Source organism: Xylaria bambusicola, assembly GCF_022495145.1.
Source record: "Xylaria bambusicola strain CBS 139988 unplaced genomic scaffold F5B22scaffold_5, whole genome shotgun sequence".
In the NCBI taxonomy this organism is placed as follows: domain Eukaryota; kingdom Fungi; phylum Ascomycota; class Sordariomycetes; order Xylariales; family Xylariaceae; genus Xylaria; species Xylaria bambusicola.
This window is the reverse complement of record NW_025953558.1, coordinates 243924-263107: the sequence shown is the minus strand read 5'-3', so window position 1 is coordinate 263107 and position 19184 is coordinate 243924. Positions and strand designations below refer to the sequence as shown.

Genomic DNA, 19184 nt, shown 5'->3' with positions numbered 1-19184 from the left:
CTTATTCCAGCCCGCCTTATTTACTTAGTACACGTACCTAGATCAAGCCCGCCCCAGACTGGGGTTCCTTAGGTACGGTAGGTACCATTTCCTTGGCGCTGCAGGCACTGTAGATACCTAGCCAAGACCTACAATATGTTCTAGGTATAGGTATGTACTCCGTAGACTCTACCCTGATCTACAGGCATAAAGTCTTACGATCTATTTAGAATCGCGATTAACAGTAGAGAAATGGTACTAGCATCTAAGTGAAGAAATATAGCGTTCTAGCGGGTTCTCATTGATAAATGGCTGTATATGCTAGGGTAATGACGAACAAGCCATTGGATGAATGATAACGTAACTACTGACCTCGATCCAATACCATACAGGAGTCCGCACTGGGAAGGGTAGCTGATGCAGTGTTTCAAGATACTAAATCTGTATGTCTGGCAAGATTAGCGTCACCTCTCAACCGCGTCGCTATTTGAGGTTCTTCTCATCTTCATGATTTTATCTTTCAAGAGTTTCTCTCTCAACTTGTTGGCCTGCTGCTGTGATGTCTTGCTCTGACAACAGAGAGTCAGCTCTTGATACGGGAATTAGCCAGAATCAGAACCCCTATCAAGAAGAACGAACCTCCTTGGCCGCCGAGGCCGCATCATATCGTGACGATCGAGATATGTCTTCATCTTCCGAAATATCAGCTGGTCTGTTGTCACGGGGTCGGGGGGTCCGGTTCTTCGAGGGTCCAGGAGATGTGCTAATATCTCTATCCTTGCTTCTGCTCCTGCTCCTACTTCTACTTAAGCTGCGCCGAGACCGTCTGTGGCCCTTAGGCGATGCTGATCGAGTAAGGCTCCGTGTGAATGATCGCCTGAGTCTGCCTCGGCGATTAGGCGACGGACTGCGGCTGATTAGCTCGCGTGCCGGTCGTCGTCTGGGGCTACGAGACCGGGACCGGGACCGAGATGTCGAGGACAATCGGGAGCGGCTCAAACGGCGACTATCTCTGCGTGTTGGAGACCTTGAGCGACTTGGTGAGTCGGAGTATCTGCGTCTTTTACGGACGGGTGAGCGTGATTTACTACTGTCTTCCGAACTAGAATAACTGTCGGGAGAAGATGTGTTATTTCGACCGTGATTGCCACGGCCTCGAGAAACCCTTTTTTGGTCAAGCGAGCGATCTCGCTTCCTGTAACGAGGAGGAGATTTATTCCCAGCCCGATATCGGGGCGGACTCGTGGAACTATTGCGCCGATTGCGTTTGTTGGTCTCGTTTGGTGATCGTGAGCGAGAATCGCGTGAATCTGTAGATGCTGAGCGGGTTGGGGAGCGCCCACGCCGGAAATCTTCTCGTGCCCCACGACGCCCATCAGGCACATAGCGATCACGGTTGCCTTGATATGAGTCACGGTCTCTTCTCGGAGGGGATGCGCCTCGACCCGCGCCACGTCCGAATCCTCTTCGATCGTCAAAAGCTCTGTCACCACCGCGTCTACCACCGCGCCAATTGTCCCCACGGCCCCCACGGAAGCTACGGTCTCGTCGCTCACGATCTCGAATTTCCGTTAACTCGCGATCTCGACGCTCCTGTGTCTCTCGACGGACGCGAGCCTCCTCGGCAGCTTTATCTGCATCGATCTAGGCTTGATTAGTTACAGGTAGCGGTCGGAGACATCAGGCGGACAACAGACCTTCTCTTGAATGAGTTCAAGCTTCTTGGCCTCTAAGAGTTCTTTCGGGACACCTTGTGGGCTGGACTGGGCGCTCAAGCAAAGCTTCCAGAGCTCCTTACAAAAGGGGGCGGTGTCTTTATCCAGGAAACCCGTGAGCTGAATTTGCAAGGATTTGATATCGGGCTTTAAAGAACAAGTCAATTTTCTCTCATTGTCGTGTTGAAGTGGAATGGTTGAGCGCGAACGTACGAAGCGAGGACCGTCAATCAGATTGAAGCATAGCTCTATAACCACGTCGTCTTCAGAGCCTAGGATTTCGGATATTCTGCTAGCTATCCATCTGCGTTGTAAGAGGTCAGCTGCTCTGTAGCGTAGTCGATCAGAAGACTGCCATCCACCAACTTTTTCATAACTTGAAGATTGACCTTTTGCATGTCGACCTTTTGGTTGAACTCCGGGGGGAATTTGGTAGCTCGCAGGAGCTTTGCATCCACGCTTGCCGCCATTCGAGTTGCTGGATGCCGTCAAGAAGTGCCTCTGTGTACTAGATGGACGTGGGCGGCGTGCTGTTCCGCGGCAATACTGTGCGAGAGAAGGGAGATTGGAAAGGTGACGTCTGTGGAAGCAAGCATTGGGCTGGAAAGTGGGAGTTTTGGGGACGCGTCTGTTCTGTTTCTGGGACCGTTAGGTACTTACCTTAGGTACCCTCTATCGGCCGCTAGGGGTACCTATGCACCCAAAGGTCGCTAGAGGGTACACAGTTACTTACGGGGCACCTAGGTACCTATTTCTTCAGCCTAAAAGCCGACTGCTTGTTTGATGCTCTATGAAAGAATATATTACCTGATGCCTTGAAGAAAAGGAAGGTAAGAACAGGAAGGACAACTTTAGGTAAATTGCTATCTACCTCGAAGTGTCTTTGTAGGAATCCACCTGCAGTGCTGCCAGTGGCCTGCGCCCTACCATAATACATGACCCGTTTTTACAAGCCTGACCAGATATTAATCAAAGACGCTCGCAACTACGGAGTAAGTATTCAAAGCTTAGAGCGATGCCACCCATTCATCTGCATTAACAACCGTGGCCTGTTTTGAGAGGACTTTTCCAAGTAAGGTCTCGTGCACCTCAGGCTGTGTATCCGCGCACAAGTCGGCAAGGACCGTGATCTCATAGTCCATGTCAAAGGCCTGGCGAACCGTCGACAGCACAGCACCACTGGTAGCAAGGCCAGCAACAATGATCTTTTCGATTCCCGAGGACCTTAACACGATGTCCAAATCGGTGCCGTAGAGCGCCGAGACCCGTCGCTTCTTGATGTGGATATCGTCCGTCGCCGCCTCGGCAATAGTCGGATGCAGTTGCACGGCCGCGTCCGTGTCTTTAAATAAACCAGCGGCCCGGACTTGTGCTGTCATCGGGTTTCGTGGTGAGGCATCCGCGTAGCTTGGCCGGAATCCAGCTATAGCGGATCAAAAGTTAGACTGTTTGCATTGTTCGCATGGGAAATCAACAGCTTTGGGGTGCTTACTTGTCACTTGTACAACCGGAATCCCAGCCTGTCGTGCTGCCGCTAAAGTTGAAGAGACCTTAGCAAGATATTTCTCCGTATCCATGGCGCCATTAAGCCTCTCGACAATTCCGGTCTGAATGTCGAGGAGGATGAAGGCGGTTTTCCCCATAGTGTACGTATAGATGGTTGACACAGTATTTTTACTACTTGTTAAACTGGTATTTTGAGAGTATAAGCTATGAGATCCTGCTTCGAGAGTTCTTCGAATTTGCGAGAACACGCTACAACTATATATCCCCTTCTCACTTTAGTTGTTTCCATCCGTCGAGATATGAAAGCCCTGGATTTGATGTCGTTCAACGCCGGGTCGGGTACGAAGGCCAGGTATGATTGGACTAGCAGCAACTTCAATGACGAGAGTATCCGCAGGCCCGGAGCCGGTTCGCATAGTCCGCGAGCTTTATTCTCTATGTGCTGAGAAATATATGCCCGTTAAATCCGTTAATAGACACTAATCGTAAATGAAGGCAGCAAGAGGAAAATGTATGTATTGTAACACAGTGCCATCGGTAAGTCAGAAGTCCGTTTCTACGATGATACGGAGACCTAGTATCAGAATCGATATTTGTCAATTATGTCGGTCCTCCGTGGTTGGTATTGCTATCACTATTGGATTAGGAAAATCAGAAATGTTTCTGGCTTTTGTCTGTCCCTTATGCCTCGGTGCTTCTCGTCGTCTTCTGCCTTTTATCTATAAGCTACAGGTAGTATCGGTGGTTTTTTTTTTTATCTCCCGGGCCCCCCGTGCTGTATTTATGACCGTCTGCTGGCTACACATTAGTACATTATCGAAAACATAGACAAGGTCTTTTATGCATTGCCTACCTACAGCGGAATGGCTCGGCCTGCTCTCAGCCCGTGTGACAATAGGTCGATCAGCATGTTAATTACCGCAGAACTTGCATCTGCCGAAACAAATTAAGTAATTATAAGCGCAACGAATCAATTATAACTCAACGCTCTATGACGGAACCTCATACTACAACGATATGTAATATCAGGTGGGGGTATCAGAACTGATCATATCGAGTCCATCGATGAACGAATTACATGATGCTGAATATTTGACATACCAATACTAGTCCGTAACGTCATATATTCGTGTACCGTTCCTTCATTACAATCAATATTACGAAAAGTGTAAATGAAATAATTCCCCTCCAGTAAGCGAGGCCAGTAGCAGAATATTCCTTTCAACTTACGCCGATGCCCTTGCAGTCGCGTGTCTTCCATGGGCATATCCCTAAAACCCAACTCGTCCATCACGAGGTGTCCCTTAACTCCGATCGCCATATAGCTTATCAATCCCAAAAACCCTTCAGACCGGCCTAGGTCCTTCCGGGGTGATGTAAATTAGAGGGTTCACTTCGTTCTCGCTGATGACCCAACGCCGATTTTCTTTGTTCTGCTGCCGCCGTCCGCTGCTGTAACTGCTGCTTTGCAGCTAAAGCGTTGATCTTCTCTCGCGCCTTCATCAAACTGCTGTTGTCTTGCTCCCTTAATTTTGCGCGAATCTCGTAGAGAGATAGCAGGGTGGAAGCCCTGTCGACGTCTGAATCGGCCTATGCTACTCATTAGTATGTAAAATGGAGAAATAGAGAAGAGGAGACGGCGAGTGGCGCACATGTTCACCGCGGGGAGTGCCGGGTATTGATGAAGGCGTGGCGGAGTTTGTCCTGGAGAGTGGTGGCGAAAAGATTCGGCGGCCGTATTTGTCAGTCAAGCGACCAGCAGAGGGAGGAGGTGAGGTTATGCGACTCTCGGTAGCGCTTCGCTGATGATTCGTCTGGGGCTTGTGCTGGTTGGGGGCGTCAAGGGTCTTGTTCGTAGAGACGAGGGCTTTAGCAGCGGCTTGGTCTTGCTGTGGTCAAACAAGACAACAAAGTCAGAAACACGGTGGTGGAGAGGTAGAGGTGGACACGAAAGTACGACATACGGCGGCCTGGAGATCATTCAGATCAGCCAGCATCTGGGCCAACTGTAGAGCCTCCATAATATGGTATAGAGTCGGAGGTGTCTATAAGTAGTCGTCGGATGTGGATGTTGGTGATGGAGGATGACGATGATGATGATGATGATGATGATGGTGACGACAAACGAGTACGAAGACGAAAAGCTCGGGATGTCATAGCATTAGGTGCATTAGAGGTATATATTTGTAGGGAGGGAAATAGGAAGATTCTGTGAGGTAGGTGGAAAACAGGAGGTGAGATGTTTGGTATTACGTTGTTGCAGCGGGGAGAGAAAAACTCAGTACAATACTACCTACACCGTAGTACTGTCAGTACTGGGTATTTGTCGCGTGTGCAACACACCATTTCCATACCGACTTAAAGTTATGGCTGGCTAGCTACATACGTCGTACACCTAATGGAGAAAGTAGATGAGGAGTGAATTATATCCGGTACCAACTTCAAACGTTGAAAGTCTAGATCATCAACTACTGCACATACTTACATATACGTTGATACCTCTGACTGCACAATGTGGATCCTCTGTGTCGTCCCCGCGTTTAAGTATCAGATCAGGTACTGTATCTAACAATGACTGCGGAAATCTACGTACTAAGTAAGTACTAAAACCTACCTACTATATAAGACGTGATATTGTCCGTACAGGCCTCTCTGTGCGAGAAGCTCAAAATAACCCGTCTATTATTTATATTTAGAATACGGTAGGCATGACAGTCTGGGCGAGCCCTTTCTGCCTCGTGACTATTACATGTATACTTAGATAAATAACTCCTTTGGCAGAATGTGTGTTAGATGGGTATGTAACGGCCGCTTCCACTCCTCCGGCATACCCTCCTCCCAGTCAATGATTACGATGTTATACAGCTCTTACATCAGTACATCTTTGTGTAGTTCTAATATCATAGCCCCAGGAACACACCAAATTTACATACACACCTAAAGTATGATGGCACTCCTTGACCTTGACGGCAACTTTTACGCAAAGCGCTCTAGCGCTGGCGCCGAACTGGCCGGATCTACATTTTCGACCGTCCCTTCGGCGCCAATTCCAGTTGCTGGACCAGAGTTGAGGTGAACCAAGCGCAACGCCCCACCGAGCCTCTGCTCAGCGAAGACATGCCGGCGGCTGGCCCGAGCAGAAAAATATAAAGCCGCATTGGCGAATCACCAATTGCTGCTCATCTCTGACGTCCACCCAGCCATCAACTTCCGTCCGCCGTCGGCCCCGCATCCGAGCTGTTAGAGGAGTCTAGGTATAAAATATACCCGATAGGTAGAGCTAGGATATACAAGCATACACCAGTATATAACACGCGGGGCGACAGTGACCTGGGTACAGTCACTCGTAGTTCGACATCATGAACGTCTTTCGTCGCGGTTTCGCCATGGCCTCGACATCAGCAGCCAGCCTCAAGCAAGCGCGCAAGGTCGTGTGCATCGGTCGCAACTATGCGTAAGTCAACCCTCTCGCTCGTCTTCTTGCGGGAATTTGCTAGGTAGTTAACAGTCTGCATTTCAGGGACCATGTCGCTGAGCTCAACAGCGCCCGGCCTAAGCAGCCTTTTTACTTCTTAAAGCCGACCAGTTCCATCCTGCTCCCAGGAGAGGGCCCTGTCATACGGCCTAGGGGTGTCGAACTTAGCTATGAGGTTGAGCTTGCCCTAATTATGGGAAAGACATTGAAGGACTTCCCCGTTGAGGATGAAGCTGGTGCTATCGACGCCATTGAGAGTGAGCAGTCTCCACCCTTCTTGTTAAATACTGACGACTAATGCTTTCTTGTAGGCTATGCGCTGGGCATTGACATGACTGCTAGGAATGTCCAATGGGAGGCCAAAAAGAAGGGCTTGCCCTGGTCCATCAACAAGGGCTTTGACACCTTCCTGCCTATGAGCAATATTATCCCAAAATCGGCCATCCCCAACCCTCACTCCATAGAACTATATCTGTCTGTCAATAACGAGGTTAAGCAGAATGACTCAACAGAGCTTTTCCTCTTCCGAGTTCCCCAAATGCTGAGCGCCATCTCTAAAGTCATGACTCTAGAGAAGGGTGACATCGTCTTAACGGGAACTCCGAAGGGTGTTGGACCGGTCGTTCCTGGAGATGTCATGCGTGCCGGTATTAGAGTTAATGGCAAGGAAATCGAAGAAGCTAAGATTGAGGTCCCCGTTGAAGAGTCAACAGGCGCTTACGAATACGCTGAGACATAAGAGCTAGCCACATCTAGAGTCAATACATTTTATTTCTCACAATTCCCAACGTTCCCGGTATTAGACATAATTATCTACCTGGGCAAGCTCGGCACGATAAACAACTCTATTGTTCCTACATGTTATGTCTAGCGTGCAGCCGAGAGATGACTATTCTAGCCTGGCCGGACAGCTAGTGTCATTGCTTGTTTCCCAGTTCAAGCTCTTGAGGAAAAGGAAAGAAAAGGAAAGAGGTGGGGAAGATGTGTGCTGGTGCTAGGTTAGATATTTATTTGAGAAATCGGTAAGAACTAAAGTGACCCATTTGTATCGAGAAGATTACCCTATCAATCATACAATGTAGCAACATCGAAGTATTCTATGACCCAAGATTTTCCTTATTTTTTTTCCCTCTTCAAAGTCATGTTCAACAAGTTCACAGATAACCGTGGTCGACTAGGCGCCTGGCATGCCACGCCGAATGTTCATGTACTGACTGGTCGGGTAGCGCAAGTTGTTCGGCGTTCTCTCTAACCAGTCCAAGGTGCGGTACATAGTCTTCACGAGACTGCCGCGCCCTGCTCGGTCACCGCTCGCTTCCCAGAAAAACGCACCGCCGAGTTCTCTGTTCCGCACATAGCGGGCCTTGAACTCGGTGCTGCGGACATCGTCGTAAGTAATCAATTCGCGGGCCTTCGCGTCGTAACTATACGTCGCCTTGGCCACATCATCGAACTCTACCCGCGACCCCGCCTTCGGCAGGTCTTTGTAGTACCACACGCCCGGCGAAGGGCCGCCGCTACCGACCGACGTGTAATTCTGGCCCAATCCCGAAGTTCCGTTGAATGAGCGCCCGTACAGCGGTGATCCGATCACAATCTTTCGCCCGTGTATACCGTGCGACTTGTAGTACCGCACCGCGTCGTCGGTGTTGAGGGGCGTTGACGCCTCGTTCTCTTGGTTGGCGAACACATTGGCTTGGTGCCCGCTCTTCGAATACCAACTGCCTGAGTAGTCATAGGACATAAGATGCCTAAGCCGAGATGTTAATGCCAATGGTCTTACGAGTATATATCCCTCCACTCCCAGGCGCCACGTGGGCAATACACACCGAGAACGCTATTTCGACACGAAGGAGATGGAACAAGGATAAGGAAAGGCGTAGAATGTGTAACTTACCAGATATCGACGTATCGATCCATGCGCGGCAGGTCGACGAACTCCCAGTTCGCCGGGCCTGCGGGGCTAGCTACTGTGACCAAGAACCGATAAGCAAGGCGGTTATGGAACGAGTACCGGTCAAAGGCCTCGCGACAGGCCGCGACTAGTTTGACCAGGCTCTCCTTCTCGGCTTCGTTCGTCGGGTACTCCCAGTCAATGTCGATACCATCAAAGCCCCAATCCGTCACGAGCTTGACGGCAGATTTGGCGAATGTCTGCCGACGCATCTCTGTCGATGTTGCGGCTGCGAACTTGGGCGAGTACTGGCCGCCGCCAACGGATAGCAAGACCTTCAGCTGCCGGTTCCATTTCTTATGAATATACAGTTGCTTCACGGCCCCGTAGGCGTTACGGCCCCTTTCCCAGTGGTCATCATCGGGATATTTTTGGGCCAGGTCGACTACGGGGTCTGCTGATATTACCGTCCCGTTGGGTGCGATATCTGCGAACGCGTAGAGTATATGACTTAAATCGTCTACCGGAAGCCTGTGGGGGAGAAACTTTTCTTGGGAAATCCCCCTAAAAATATGTCAGCAGCTGGTTATGTCCAACTGGAGGTGGGACGGACCAGTTTGTGAAGTAGACGGCGTTCTTGTACCCCCTAAAGGGGCCTGAAGGGGGTGGAGGAGGCGGTGGTGGTAAGCCCCCAATGCTTGTCGGCGTTGGCAGCCCGGTGTTTATGGGCGTGGAGCTCTGTGTTATAGTACTGCCATTGCTTGGGATTGTGGGGGTAGTGCTGATGCTGGTCACACTTGTTGAAGATATCGTCGTCCCGGGACTGGAGCTGCTTGTAGAGATTCCTGACGTACTCGTGGGAGTGCTGATCACATCGGTAGTCTCACTACTTGAGCTGGCCGGTGGGCTTCTTGTTATAGAGGATGAAGTAGCGACGCATGAAATGCCATCCCGGCTGCTCGTTATATTTGGCGCAAATACATATATCGTTGTAGGCAAGTACACAGTCGTCGTTGTTGCGAGTGCGCACTCGCCTGAGCTCTCGATCGCAGACGCAGCCTTGACTAAAAGGCTGCACGCAAGCACCCAAGAGCTATCTCTTTTCATCTTGACTGGTGTATTTCCCTATAATGTTTCCAGAGGCAGGATAAAATATCGACATTGAAAGCTACCGCTTTGTCAAATCACTTATATCAAAGATCATGGGGCCCTGCAACACGCGTTGACCAGCGGCGTCGAGCCACCAACCTTCTAAGTAGCTTGAGGGCCCCCAGCTGTCTGTGTAGGTCTAGAACTGCCATCGCTTAACGTCTAGCCATCTCTCTGTTTCATGTGTAGGAGCAGAATAAGCTAGCTGGCGCGGCAGCTCACGGAGACTCGTGGACCAGTGAAGAAATCCTCCATCACGCAAGCAATATATCATGCAGGTAATCTATTAGCCTGTGTAGAGAGCAACGTCGTAAGAAGCCGTCATCGCAAGTGGGCATCGGGAAATACGACTCTAGCATCCCGCGCAATTGCCCACATACCCACAGACAGAAAATAGGATGCTTATGAAAGGAGGCGACGAATTGAGATTGGTGAGTGAGGAGACGATCTTATCTCTTTTTGCGGCAAAAATAGTCTCCACGATGGAGGACCGGTAATATAGAAGGCCAAGGAGCGCACGTCTTCATATTGGCTAGGCTTTGCCTAATCAGGGTCTGCTTTATGCGTGCAGTTGACAAGGGAATGGAATCTGGCCAGCAGATGAAGAGGAGATCTGAGAGGTCTAAGGATGGTGGTCAATTGGCTGCGTCTCCTCAACCGTCCATTTGATTGTTGTCGATCTACACTATTAAGTAAGAAATATTGAACTTATGCAGTTCTGGCATGGGAAGCTGTCAGTCTAGAGCATGCCTTGCATACTAATCCTTGCACTACATGTAGCACGACGACTCCCTAAGAGTCGATACCGGCCGACCTTCATCCTCTTTGCCCTGTGCTTCATCATCCAGCATGGTGTAGCATTATGCAACGTGTACTAAGTACAGGATACCATTTTACGTAGTACAACCGAAGCCGAACCAGAGCCAAGCTCGCTGGGAACTAGGCCACGGAGAATATTCTTGCACACTATCCATGGCTTGCTTCAACTGGAAATAAACTCTTGCAGAGTTAGCTGCCTTGGCAAAATAGCGAGACAAAGATGCCGATTCGAGGATGATGGACATTCCATGCATTGTTATTTTCAGGGCAAATTAATTGCATTGGCGAAGCGGGACGAGATTCCCATTTGTCGAATCCTGGCTGGTCCTCTCTAGCCGAGCCTGGGCATACATTTCAATACCACATACACATGTACTGTGCATTACCACGTTCTGCCCCTTCCACTTGCTCTACGCAGTATAATCAACTATAGTGTCATCTGGATAAGGCTCGTTCTGCTCTATTTCCTATCTAAATATTGCATTGTACCCTAGTAAGTTGCATATTCCATGATCAAGCACAAGTTTTGCATCGTGTTATGCTTCGGTACGTACTCTGTACGTATAATTTGTCTCATTATGCTTCTTCGTGTAGAGAACAGTCGATTGAGCTAATGCTCATCTGGGTTCTTGATATCTATGATCAAATCATGCCATGACAATTCACTTTTCCAGTAGCGTTTACCCTGTCGACTGGTTGTGGCGACAGAATATCTATAAAGGATGGGTAGTATGGTTCAGAACGACCTACAAAGGAGCATCGGAAGTATGATCAAGTATTCTGACATTCTGCTGCTGGAGGAGGACAACATGTGAGCTAGAAGTAAGTGAGAGTTACATTCTAGGAACATGATAATAACTTCTTTCAGATATTGTCTCTTCTTACATACTGGATCGTGCTGGTGGCTAGCAACATATTCTTCAGGCCGTCACAAGAAAAGCAAAGAAACGGTTCTGCCGGGCAATTAAGTTGTGTTGAAGATTAATGGAAGACTTCATGACCTTGACCATTTTCTGTCTTTAATCCTTGTTATATCTTCTCATTATTTGTGAATCTATGACTAGAAGCATTAAGTTGGTAGTAATTGCCAATTTCTCGCTAGTCAATTCTCCAGCTTCTTTTGCTCCTTCATCTTACATTGCCGAAGAGTAAGATGCCTGTTCAACCGAACTGAAATAACGACACAAAGACGACCGGTCATCGTGCTGGTCTTGAACATACAGCAGTCTCTTGGACGTTTGCAGTGCTATTCACGATGAGAACGGAAACAGTTCATGAGTGCTTTACTGCTTATGACTTGCACTGTTGTATGTTCTAGCCTTCTGCGCAGGATAAGCTTACGACTATCCTGGGAAATACATGGGCCGGGCAAATTTCGGCAACTGGCTAACCTCACCGCCAGTCAGTACTGCTCGGCACCAAGAATCGTCTCACCGAACATGGCCACGCTCGACGCTCGAAATACAAAACAACAGGAAGAAATTCACTGAAGAACCTGAGCGGACCATGCAGAGCGAAGCCTGCAATTGCACACATGCCAGCTATGGTGCTCGATTCGTTCCACCAGTTCGTTGCCCTTCCGTTCGAGCTTCGGCGGATGATATATCTACTTGCATCGCCGCCCCGTTTCGTTCATGTATTGGAAGAGACCGAAGATAGGGATGATTTTGAAGAAAGATTCAGAACATCCCTCGTACCGATACAGCTTCGCCCTTCTATAGCGTATTTCGCGCGCCAGTGAGTCCCCTAGAGTCACTTATTCTCACCAACTGTTCAACCTCGTTGCTCCAACATATTCCCCAAACCTAGATTCACCTTCGACTCGGCATAGAAAATACTGACTCCAGTCTGCAAACGAAGTTGGCGGGGACGTATCCCATTCCCACCCGTGCGGTGGAAGTGGTACGATGGACGACGTCAGACAACTCTTGAGAGGTACGGGTTCGATAGTCCCCGTTCTCGAAACTCCCTCCCTTGGAAGCCAACAAGAGACGTACCGGAAATACCTTACAACTTCCTATCCGAGAATCCCGACGTCGCGTGGGAGTTTCTGCGTACCAGTTCATTTTACAGCACCGCACCGATACCTACGATGCTACATGTTACGAGAGAGTCTCGTCATGTGTTGATGGGGTTTGGGTATGAGTTGGCATTTCCGACGAGAAGCTGCGGTCCACGTATCTGGTTTAACTTCAAGACCGATGTACTGTACCTCGGTAAGATTGAAGACCGAGAAGACCGTCCATTCTGTACGTCGTTACCTTTCTAGCTCTATTTCAGTAACTCGATGACTCTAAGTCATCATCAAGTCTCTCCTTATGGTTGCATCAAGCACCAGAGACTTTAACAGTCTTGTTACGGTCATGGCTCATACCCAACATAACAATTACTGATATTTCAAATGGTAGGCGATTTCTTGAGTGGTAATAAATTTTGGGATGTCGGGCAGTTTGACCCCCATGATTTAAGGCGGATTAGGCGAATTGCACTAGAATCTTCAGCAGATGCTGTCTGCTTTGGTAACAAAGACGTTATGCATGGTGTATCCGACATACTTGAGCTATTGGGCAGCGTCGAAGAGCTTTTCCTTGAGGAGTTTGGGTGGAGCTATGAGTTATCTCAACACGCAGAGCAAGAGAACGGTCGATCTCTGTGGGTTTATGCGCCAGTCTTAGAGGTCGATGTTCTGGCAAACGTTGTCTATGGAAGCACCCCCCCAAGGTCTACTGGATACGAGGGCCAAGAGCTCAGAGCCTATAAAGAAAACAACATGGGCGACGGGAGAGACTTCTTTGTCGATAAAGCTCGTAGATTTGAGGAAACATTAGAGGCGAGGAGGGATGAGCTTGTACGCAGTCGCTCGTTAACTCCGTGGAGGATCCCGAAGGCCACCTTGGGGTATATCCTTCCTCAATGGATGTGCAAAGCCTTATATAAATGGAGATGGACTATTTGGAATCGCCATCGGGCCCTGAAGGAGGAAGAGGCACGGTCCAAGGCCTTCGAAGCAGCGCAACGGTCCATTGACGTGCCAAGAAGACCAATCGACGGAAATAGGCGCAACGAGGACTCGCCGCCATCTCCGTTCAGTGAAGCTTTTCGAGACGACATGGAAGCTCTTGAGGAGTCCCTGAGGCAGGAGGACGTGAGACCTGTGCCTGCTGACTTTTATATGTCTCATCTTCCTATACAGCGTAACTGGCTACTTACTGCCACTGTACCCCCTCCAGAAAACTGATGGTGGGTATCCTATCCTAGATCCGTCATGGAACTCAATCTTCAAATCACAAATCATTACAGCCTTTGCGAAATGACTTATCGCGCGCAGACACAAACTCTCTGCTCTAAACTAACGCGACGATTGGCCCGATTCTATCATTCTAGCTGTCGTCAACGACCGAGTTACTTTACCACGCAATATCTCGGTGCGTTGCCATACCCACGTTCAGAAGTTCTTCGAGTAAAGAGCCCGCCCAACGGGTGTAGCTTACAGCTACCGACATCATGACATTACCTACCTATGTTCTATACCTCAATACACCAGCCAGACTTGGGCGAGTGTTCATACCACTCTGGTTGCGTGTTGGGAATTTCGTGGCCATGACCACCCCAGGCTATTGCTGGGGATAACTTCCGATAGAAACTCGGTATCGATCGACTATGACGAAACTGCCTGGATCGGTCATATCTTGCACTTGCGCCTCGTGTGCATCCTGCCTACAGGGAGATGGTATCGGTTCCGTTGTGCCTGTCTATCAGAAGACTGACTCTATGCCTCCTCACCTGCCCCATCTTCGGGCGGCCTAGGTATGTACACGCAGCGAGCACTTTGCATGTATGCGTGTCAGCCCACATCGCCTCCCTGGCTAATGAATGCCCATCCTCCACACCCGGCTCACGAACCGTATGCGGCGAAGTGGGCAATCTCGTACTTACTATGCGTGTGTTTTCTGTTGTGTCGAGTTACAAAGAAGAGGGGAAGAGACCTAACAGAACGGTACAATTTTGGTGTAGTTATACCTATGCCTACCTGTACATACCTAGGTAGTAGGTAGGCAGGTATGCAGTTGGATGCTACTGAAGTTACAGTGGACCATCTACTGGACCTTCATGCCTTCATCACCTGTGGGTCAGGTGATATTCCGGCCAGGAAGGAGCTTCAACTGCGTCATTGTGCTTCTCGAGCTTGCTTGGAGTTGTATCGCATGCTTGCTTGGTCCTTCACTCGGTGTTTCTCCTCAGTTTTTCTCAGTTTCTGTCCTCGGGTTTTCTCCTCATTCTCGTCTGCCCTGCCGTCCCTCTATCTGCCCATTCCTATCTATCTTCGTAGACGCGTGACCCGCGCTCCATCATTCTCTTCCACCACCCTAGCCTACCTACATCTTGGTATATAAATAATAGATTGCATCGACCACTATCCGTCGTCTTGCCCTCACTTGTGCCCTCGCGTCCTTCTACCCTTGGCCCGCAGCCCCATCTTATCTGCGTCTATTCTGTGGTTAGTGTTGGGTCTGTGTTGGGCAACACGAGCCAGAGCCTAGAACACCTCCACTCTTGATCGACCGATCGCTAGTTAGCACCAACGGTGAGCGCCATTCTCCTAGTTCGACCTCTAGCTCCAATTACCCCGACCCCAGACATACCGGTATCTACCCCACATCGCATTCCATGCCTACTTGTAGTTCCCGGCCATCTCTGTGAGGTCGTCATTTGGATAGGGCGGTAGCATACCACGGCTATGTTTACGCGTGCATTTATATCTATCAAGGCCCATCCTGTTGGACCCGGGTCCTCAAATTTGGCTTTTGCTGGCCTCCCGAGCTAATTACGTGGTTTCGTCCCAAAGGAAACAACCCGATCCGATGGCTTCTGCAGAGCAATCCCTGCCCACGAGGGAACGGCGTCCTTCAATGGGAGCTCCAATAGTCGACATCGTCGGCTCAATAGGGCCTGCTGGTATTTCTCGACCTAAACACAAGCGTACCTTTACCGGGTTTGGTGCCGGTGAAATAAAAAACGTGGAAGGTTAGTCATCACAAAGTAATTATGCTATTTTTGAGGCTGTACATGTGTGCCTTGAAGTGAATTTGATCAATCTCGCGTCCCATTGCAGTAGCTCATCCTCTGTCTAGCTTCTATTCCCGAACCCCAGCGCGCAGCATGGACGAAGAATGAGTTTTCTGGCTTCACAAACAAGGATGATTTCGAGAAAGAGGTCGTTCGACATGTTGAGACTACCTTGGCTCGAAGCATATACAATTGCGACGAGACAGCTGCGTACTCAGCGGCCAGTCTAGCCTTCCGAGACCGCTTGGTCAAGGATTGGAACAAGACTCAGCAACGCCAGACGTTTACGGATAGCAAGCGTATTTACTACCTCAGTTTAGAATTCCTAAGTACGTAATTCTCGGTTTTTTTTTTCGCCTTTATCACACTCTCCGCCTCATCCTGAGCCAAAGGCACTCCTGAGAAGCACGACGATGTTAAAAAGTACTCAGGAGTGTGCTCGCAAACAATCAACTAACATATGGAAAAACTGGTTCCAACCCGCGTCCCTGAATCTAAATTCCATATCCCGTTACATAAAACGCACCGCCCAGACAGATCTCAGTGTCATGGATGTGAAATCCTACTCCTCACGTGCCTTACCTTACGTAGCCACTGTCTCATACTAGATAAATCGACTAACACATTTCTATGCGCTCAGTGGGTCGGGCATTCGACAATGCGATGCTCAATCTCCGTGCTAAAGATGTTGCCAAAGGTATAGCACCCTCGATTGTTCCCAAATGCGTTGGGTTGAGCAGGGCTAATCAAAGTTTAGAGGGACTTGCCGAGTTGGGATTCCGCATTGAAGACCTCATTGGCCAGGAGCACGATGCCGCACTAGGTAATGGTGGCTTAGGGAGACTAGCAGCATGCTTCCTCGATAGCATGGCCTCTTTGAACTATCCTGCATGGGGCTATGGGTTGAGATACCGCTACGGCATCTTCAAACAAGAGATTATTGATGGATACCAGGTTGAAGTACCTGACTATTGGCTCGACTTTAACCCATGGGAGTTCCCTAGGCACGATGTTACTGTTGATGTGAGTTACACCGTAACCCACTCGAATCAGATGTAGAACTAATGTTGCGGCAGATACAATTCTACGGCCACGTCACCAAGAGCCAGGATGAGAACGGGAAGACAGTGGCTAAGTGGGAAGGTGGTGAAACGGTCATCGCTGTCGCCTATGATGTTCCTACACCAGGGTATGATACTCCTTCTACCAATAACTTGCGGTTGTGGTCCAGCAAAGCAGCCAGCGGCGAGTTTGATTTTCAGAAGTTCAACAGTGGGGAGTACGAAAGCTCAGTGGCCGATCAGCAAAGAGCCGAGACGATCAGTGCCGTGTTATATCCCAACGATAATTTAGACCGAGGAAAGGAGCTACGTCTCAAACAGCAGTACTTTTGGGTAGCTGCGTCACTTCATGACATCGTTCGCCGATTCAAGAAGTCCAAGCGCAAGTGGAGCGAGTTCTCAGATCAGGTCGCCATTCAGCTCAATGATACCCATCCCACTCTTGCCATTGTTGAATTGCAGCGCATCCTAATCGACGTCGAAGGTCTTGAGTGGGATGAGGCATGGACTATCGTTACATCAACCGTAAGTGCTATCGTCGTTAGCTTGAGAAGTACGGGCTAATGGCAGTTAAGTTTGGTTATACGAATCACACGGTCCTCCCCGAAGCTCTCGAGAAATGGCCAGTTGGTCTGATACAGCACCTCCTGCCTCGTCATCTCCAAATAATCTATGATATCAATCTCTTCTTCCTCCAGTCGGTCGAGAAGCGATTCCCTGATGACAGAGATATGCTACGCCGAGTCTCTATCATAGAGGAATCTCAGCCAAAGATGGTCCGAATGGCATTCTTGGCTGTCGTTGGTTCTCACAAGGTCAACGGCGTTGCTGAACTCCACTCCGACCTAATTCAGACAACTATTTTCAGGGATTTCGTTGCCATTTTCGGCCAAGACAAGTTCACAAACGTCACAAACGGCATCACGCCGAGGAGATGGTTGCACCAAGCGAACCCTCGACTGTCGGAGTTGATCGCGAGCAAAGTTGGTAGTCATCAATTTCTGAAGGACCTTACACTCCTCAACCAACTAGAGCATTTCGTGGATGACAAACAATTCAGGAAAGAGTGGGCTGAGATCAAATATGCCAACAAAGTCCGCCTAGCCAAGTATATCAAATCTACTTTGAACATCAATGTCAACCCGGCTGCATTGTTCGATGTTCAGGTGAAAAGAATCCACGAATACAAGCGGCAGCAATTAAACATATTTGGTGTTATACATCGATATTTGACTCTAAAGGCGATGAGTCCTGAAGAGAGAAAGAAAGAACAGCCCCGTGTTTCTATCTTTGGCGGGAAGGCGGCTCCCGGTTATTGGATGGCCAAACAAATTATCCATCTCATCAATAACGTGGGAAGTCTTGTCAATAAAGACGCTGATATCGGCGACTTGCTGAAAGTCATCTTTCTGGAAGACTATAATGTAAGCAAGGCTGAGATGATCATTCCTGCCTCAGATCTGAGTGAGCATATCTCGACAGCTGGTACAGAGTAAGTCACGCCAATTAGTCTCCCGATTTCACAAGCTGACGAGGTAATAGAGCGTCTGGAACAAGCAACATGAAATTTGTTTTGAATGGTGGATTGATTATCGGTACCTGTGATGGTGCCAACGTAAGCATGCCTCCTATTGCTTTCCGACTGATATATATGCTTATTGTCTATAGATTGAGATTACACGCGAAATTGGCCAAGAGAACATCTTCCTATTCGGAACACTCTCCGAGGATGTCGAGGATTTGCGCCATGCACACACGTATGGAGCGCACCCCATTGATTCAAATCTAGAAAAAGTGTTCGAGGCTATTCAAAGCGGCATGTTTGGAGAGCCTAATGATTTCAGTGCCATGATTTCTGCCGTCCGCGATCATGGGGACTACTACCTAGTATCCGATGACTTCCAGTCATACATTGACACTCACAAGATGGTTGATGCGGAGTACCAAAACCAGGAAGAATGGATCTCCAAGTGTATTCGCAGCGTAGCCCGCATGGGTTTCTTTAGCTCTGATCGCTGCATCAACGAATACGCAGAGGGCATTTGGAATATCGAACCGCTAGCTGTTTAGCCCTACCTACTGAGAAATGGCAGCAGAAGCTGGGGAAATGCCCAGTTATTAGCTCCTCTTTCGCTGCTTTCTACAGTTCCTCTATACACAGCATGTGGCAGGGAAGGATTGAGAGGTTCAAAAAGTGATTCGGTAGTAATATATCAGTCGGCGGGCGTGAGTTTTTTTCGGTGCTAGGGTGCTTATGAGAAAGCAATTCGCCAAGAACCGCTACATCATCAATAGCTCACAATACATTTATTTTTCACGAAGATCATAAAGAGCATAACTTAAATATTTACAGGTTCTATATCTTGACTTTCATATTAAAGGGTTTCTTCAGTGATATAACATCTGCTAGTAACAAGGTTTAGATTTGAAGCTATTCAGAATACAACGACTATAACAAGGGCAGTAACACTGGGCTTGGAATCTTAAGGCAATTCAGATTATAATAAACAATTAGGGCT

The 19184-nt window shown here is 48.8% G+C and overlaps 7 protein-coding genes across 7 annotated transcripts; 3 read left to right on the top strand and 4 right to left on the bottom strand.

The window, feature by feature from the left end:
* Window positions 1-251: 251 nt before the first annotated feature.
* Window positions 252-2561, bottom strand: F5B22DRAFT_410151 (uncharacterized protein). The gene is made up of 3 exons (XM_047971556.1): window positions 2061-2561; window positions 1677-1998; window positions 252-1623 (listed from the first exon to the last, which is right to left on the bottom strand). The coding sequence occupies exons 1-3, from the start codon at window positions 2162-2164 to the stop codon at window positions 604-606; spliced, it is 1446 nt and encodes a 481-aa protein (XP_047834400.1). The 5' UTR covers window positions 2165-2561; the 3' UTR covers window positions 252-603.
* Window position 2562: 1 nt separating this feature from the next.
* On the bottom strand, window positions 2563-3764 carry F5B22DRAFT_409957 (Isochorismatase-like protein). The gene is made up of 2 exons (XM_047971555.1): window positions 3187-3764; window positions 2563-3117 (listed from the first exon to the last, which is right to left on the bottom strand). The coding sequence occupies exons 1-2, from the start codon at window positions 3335-3337 to the stop codon at window positions 2702-2704; spliced, it is 567 nt and encodes a 188-aa protein (XP_047834399.1). The 5' UTR covers window positions 3338-3764; the 3' UTR covers window positions 2563-2701.
* A 589-nt stretch (window positions 3765-4353) lies between these two features.
* On the bottom strand, window positions 4354-5802 carry F5B22DRAFT_409918 (uncharacterized protein). The gene is made up of 4 exons (XM_047971554.1): window positions 5555-5802; window positions 5165-5493; window positions 4853-5089; window positions 4354-4790 (listed from the first exon to the last, which is right to left on the bottom strand). Exons 2-4 carry the CDS (start codon window positions 5219-5221, stop codon window positions 4557-4559), a joined length of 528 nt encoding a protein of 175 aa, XP_047834398.1. The 5' UTR covers window positions 5222-5493; window positions 5555-5802; the 3' UTR covers window positions 4354-4556.
* A 757-nt stretch (window positions 5803-6559) lies between these two features.
* Window positions 6560-7414, top strand: F5B22DRAFT_642794 (uncharacterized protein; the record flags this gene model as incomplete). Its single annotated transcript, XM_047978178.1, has 3 exons — window positions 6560-6654; window positions 6721-6932; window positions 6987-7414. The coding sequence occupies 3 exons, from the start codon at window positions 6560-6562 to the stop codon at window positions 7412-7414; spliced, it is 735 nt and encodes a 244-aa protein (XP_047834397.1).
* A 217-nt stretch (window positions 7415-7631) lies between these two features.
* Window positions 7632-9676, bottom strand: F5B22DRAFT_659422 (glycoside hydrolase superfamily; the record flags this gene model as incomplete). The annotated part of the gene is made up of 3 exons (XM_047980197.1): window positions 7632-8426; window positions 8573-9133; window positions 9183-9676. The coding sequence occupies 3 exons, from the start codon at window positions 9674-9676 to the stop codon at window positions 7850-7852; spliced, it is 1632 nt and encodes a 543-aa protein (XP_047834396.1). The 3' UTR covers window positions 7632-7849.
* A 2404-nt stretch (window positions 9677-12080) lies between these two features.
* F5B22DRAFT_633818 (uncharacterized protein) lies at window positions 12081-13775 on the top strand (the record flags this gene model as incomplete). Its single annotated transcript, XM_047976894.1, has 3 exons — window positions 12081-12274; window positions 12398-12786; window positions 12946-13775. The coding sequence occupies 3 exons, from the start codon at window positions 12081-12083 to the stop codon at window positions 13773-13775; spliced, it is 1413 nt and encodes a 470-aa protein (XP_047834395.1).
* A 1624-nt stretch (window positions 13776-15399) lies between these two features.
* On the top strand, window positions 15400-18735 carry F5B22DRAFT_642791 (glycosyltransferase family 35 protein; the record flags this gene model as incomplete). The annotated part of the gene is made up of 8 exons (XM_047978177.1): window positions 15400-15562; window positions 15670-15933; window positions 16245-16301; window positions 16362-16627; window positions 16681-17190; window positions 17241-18157; window positions 18208-18280; window positions 18334-18735. 8 exons carry the CDS (start codon window positions 15400-15402, stop codon window positions 18733-18735), a joined length of 2652 nt encoding a protein of 883 aa, XP_047834394.1.
* Window positions 18736-19184: the final 449 nt, after the last annotated feature.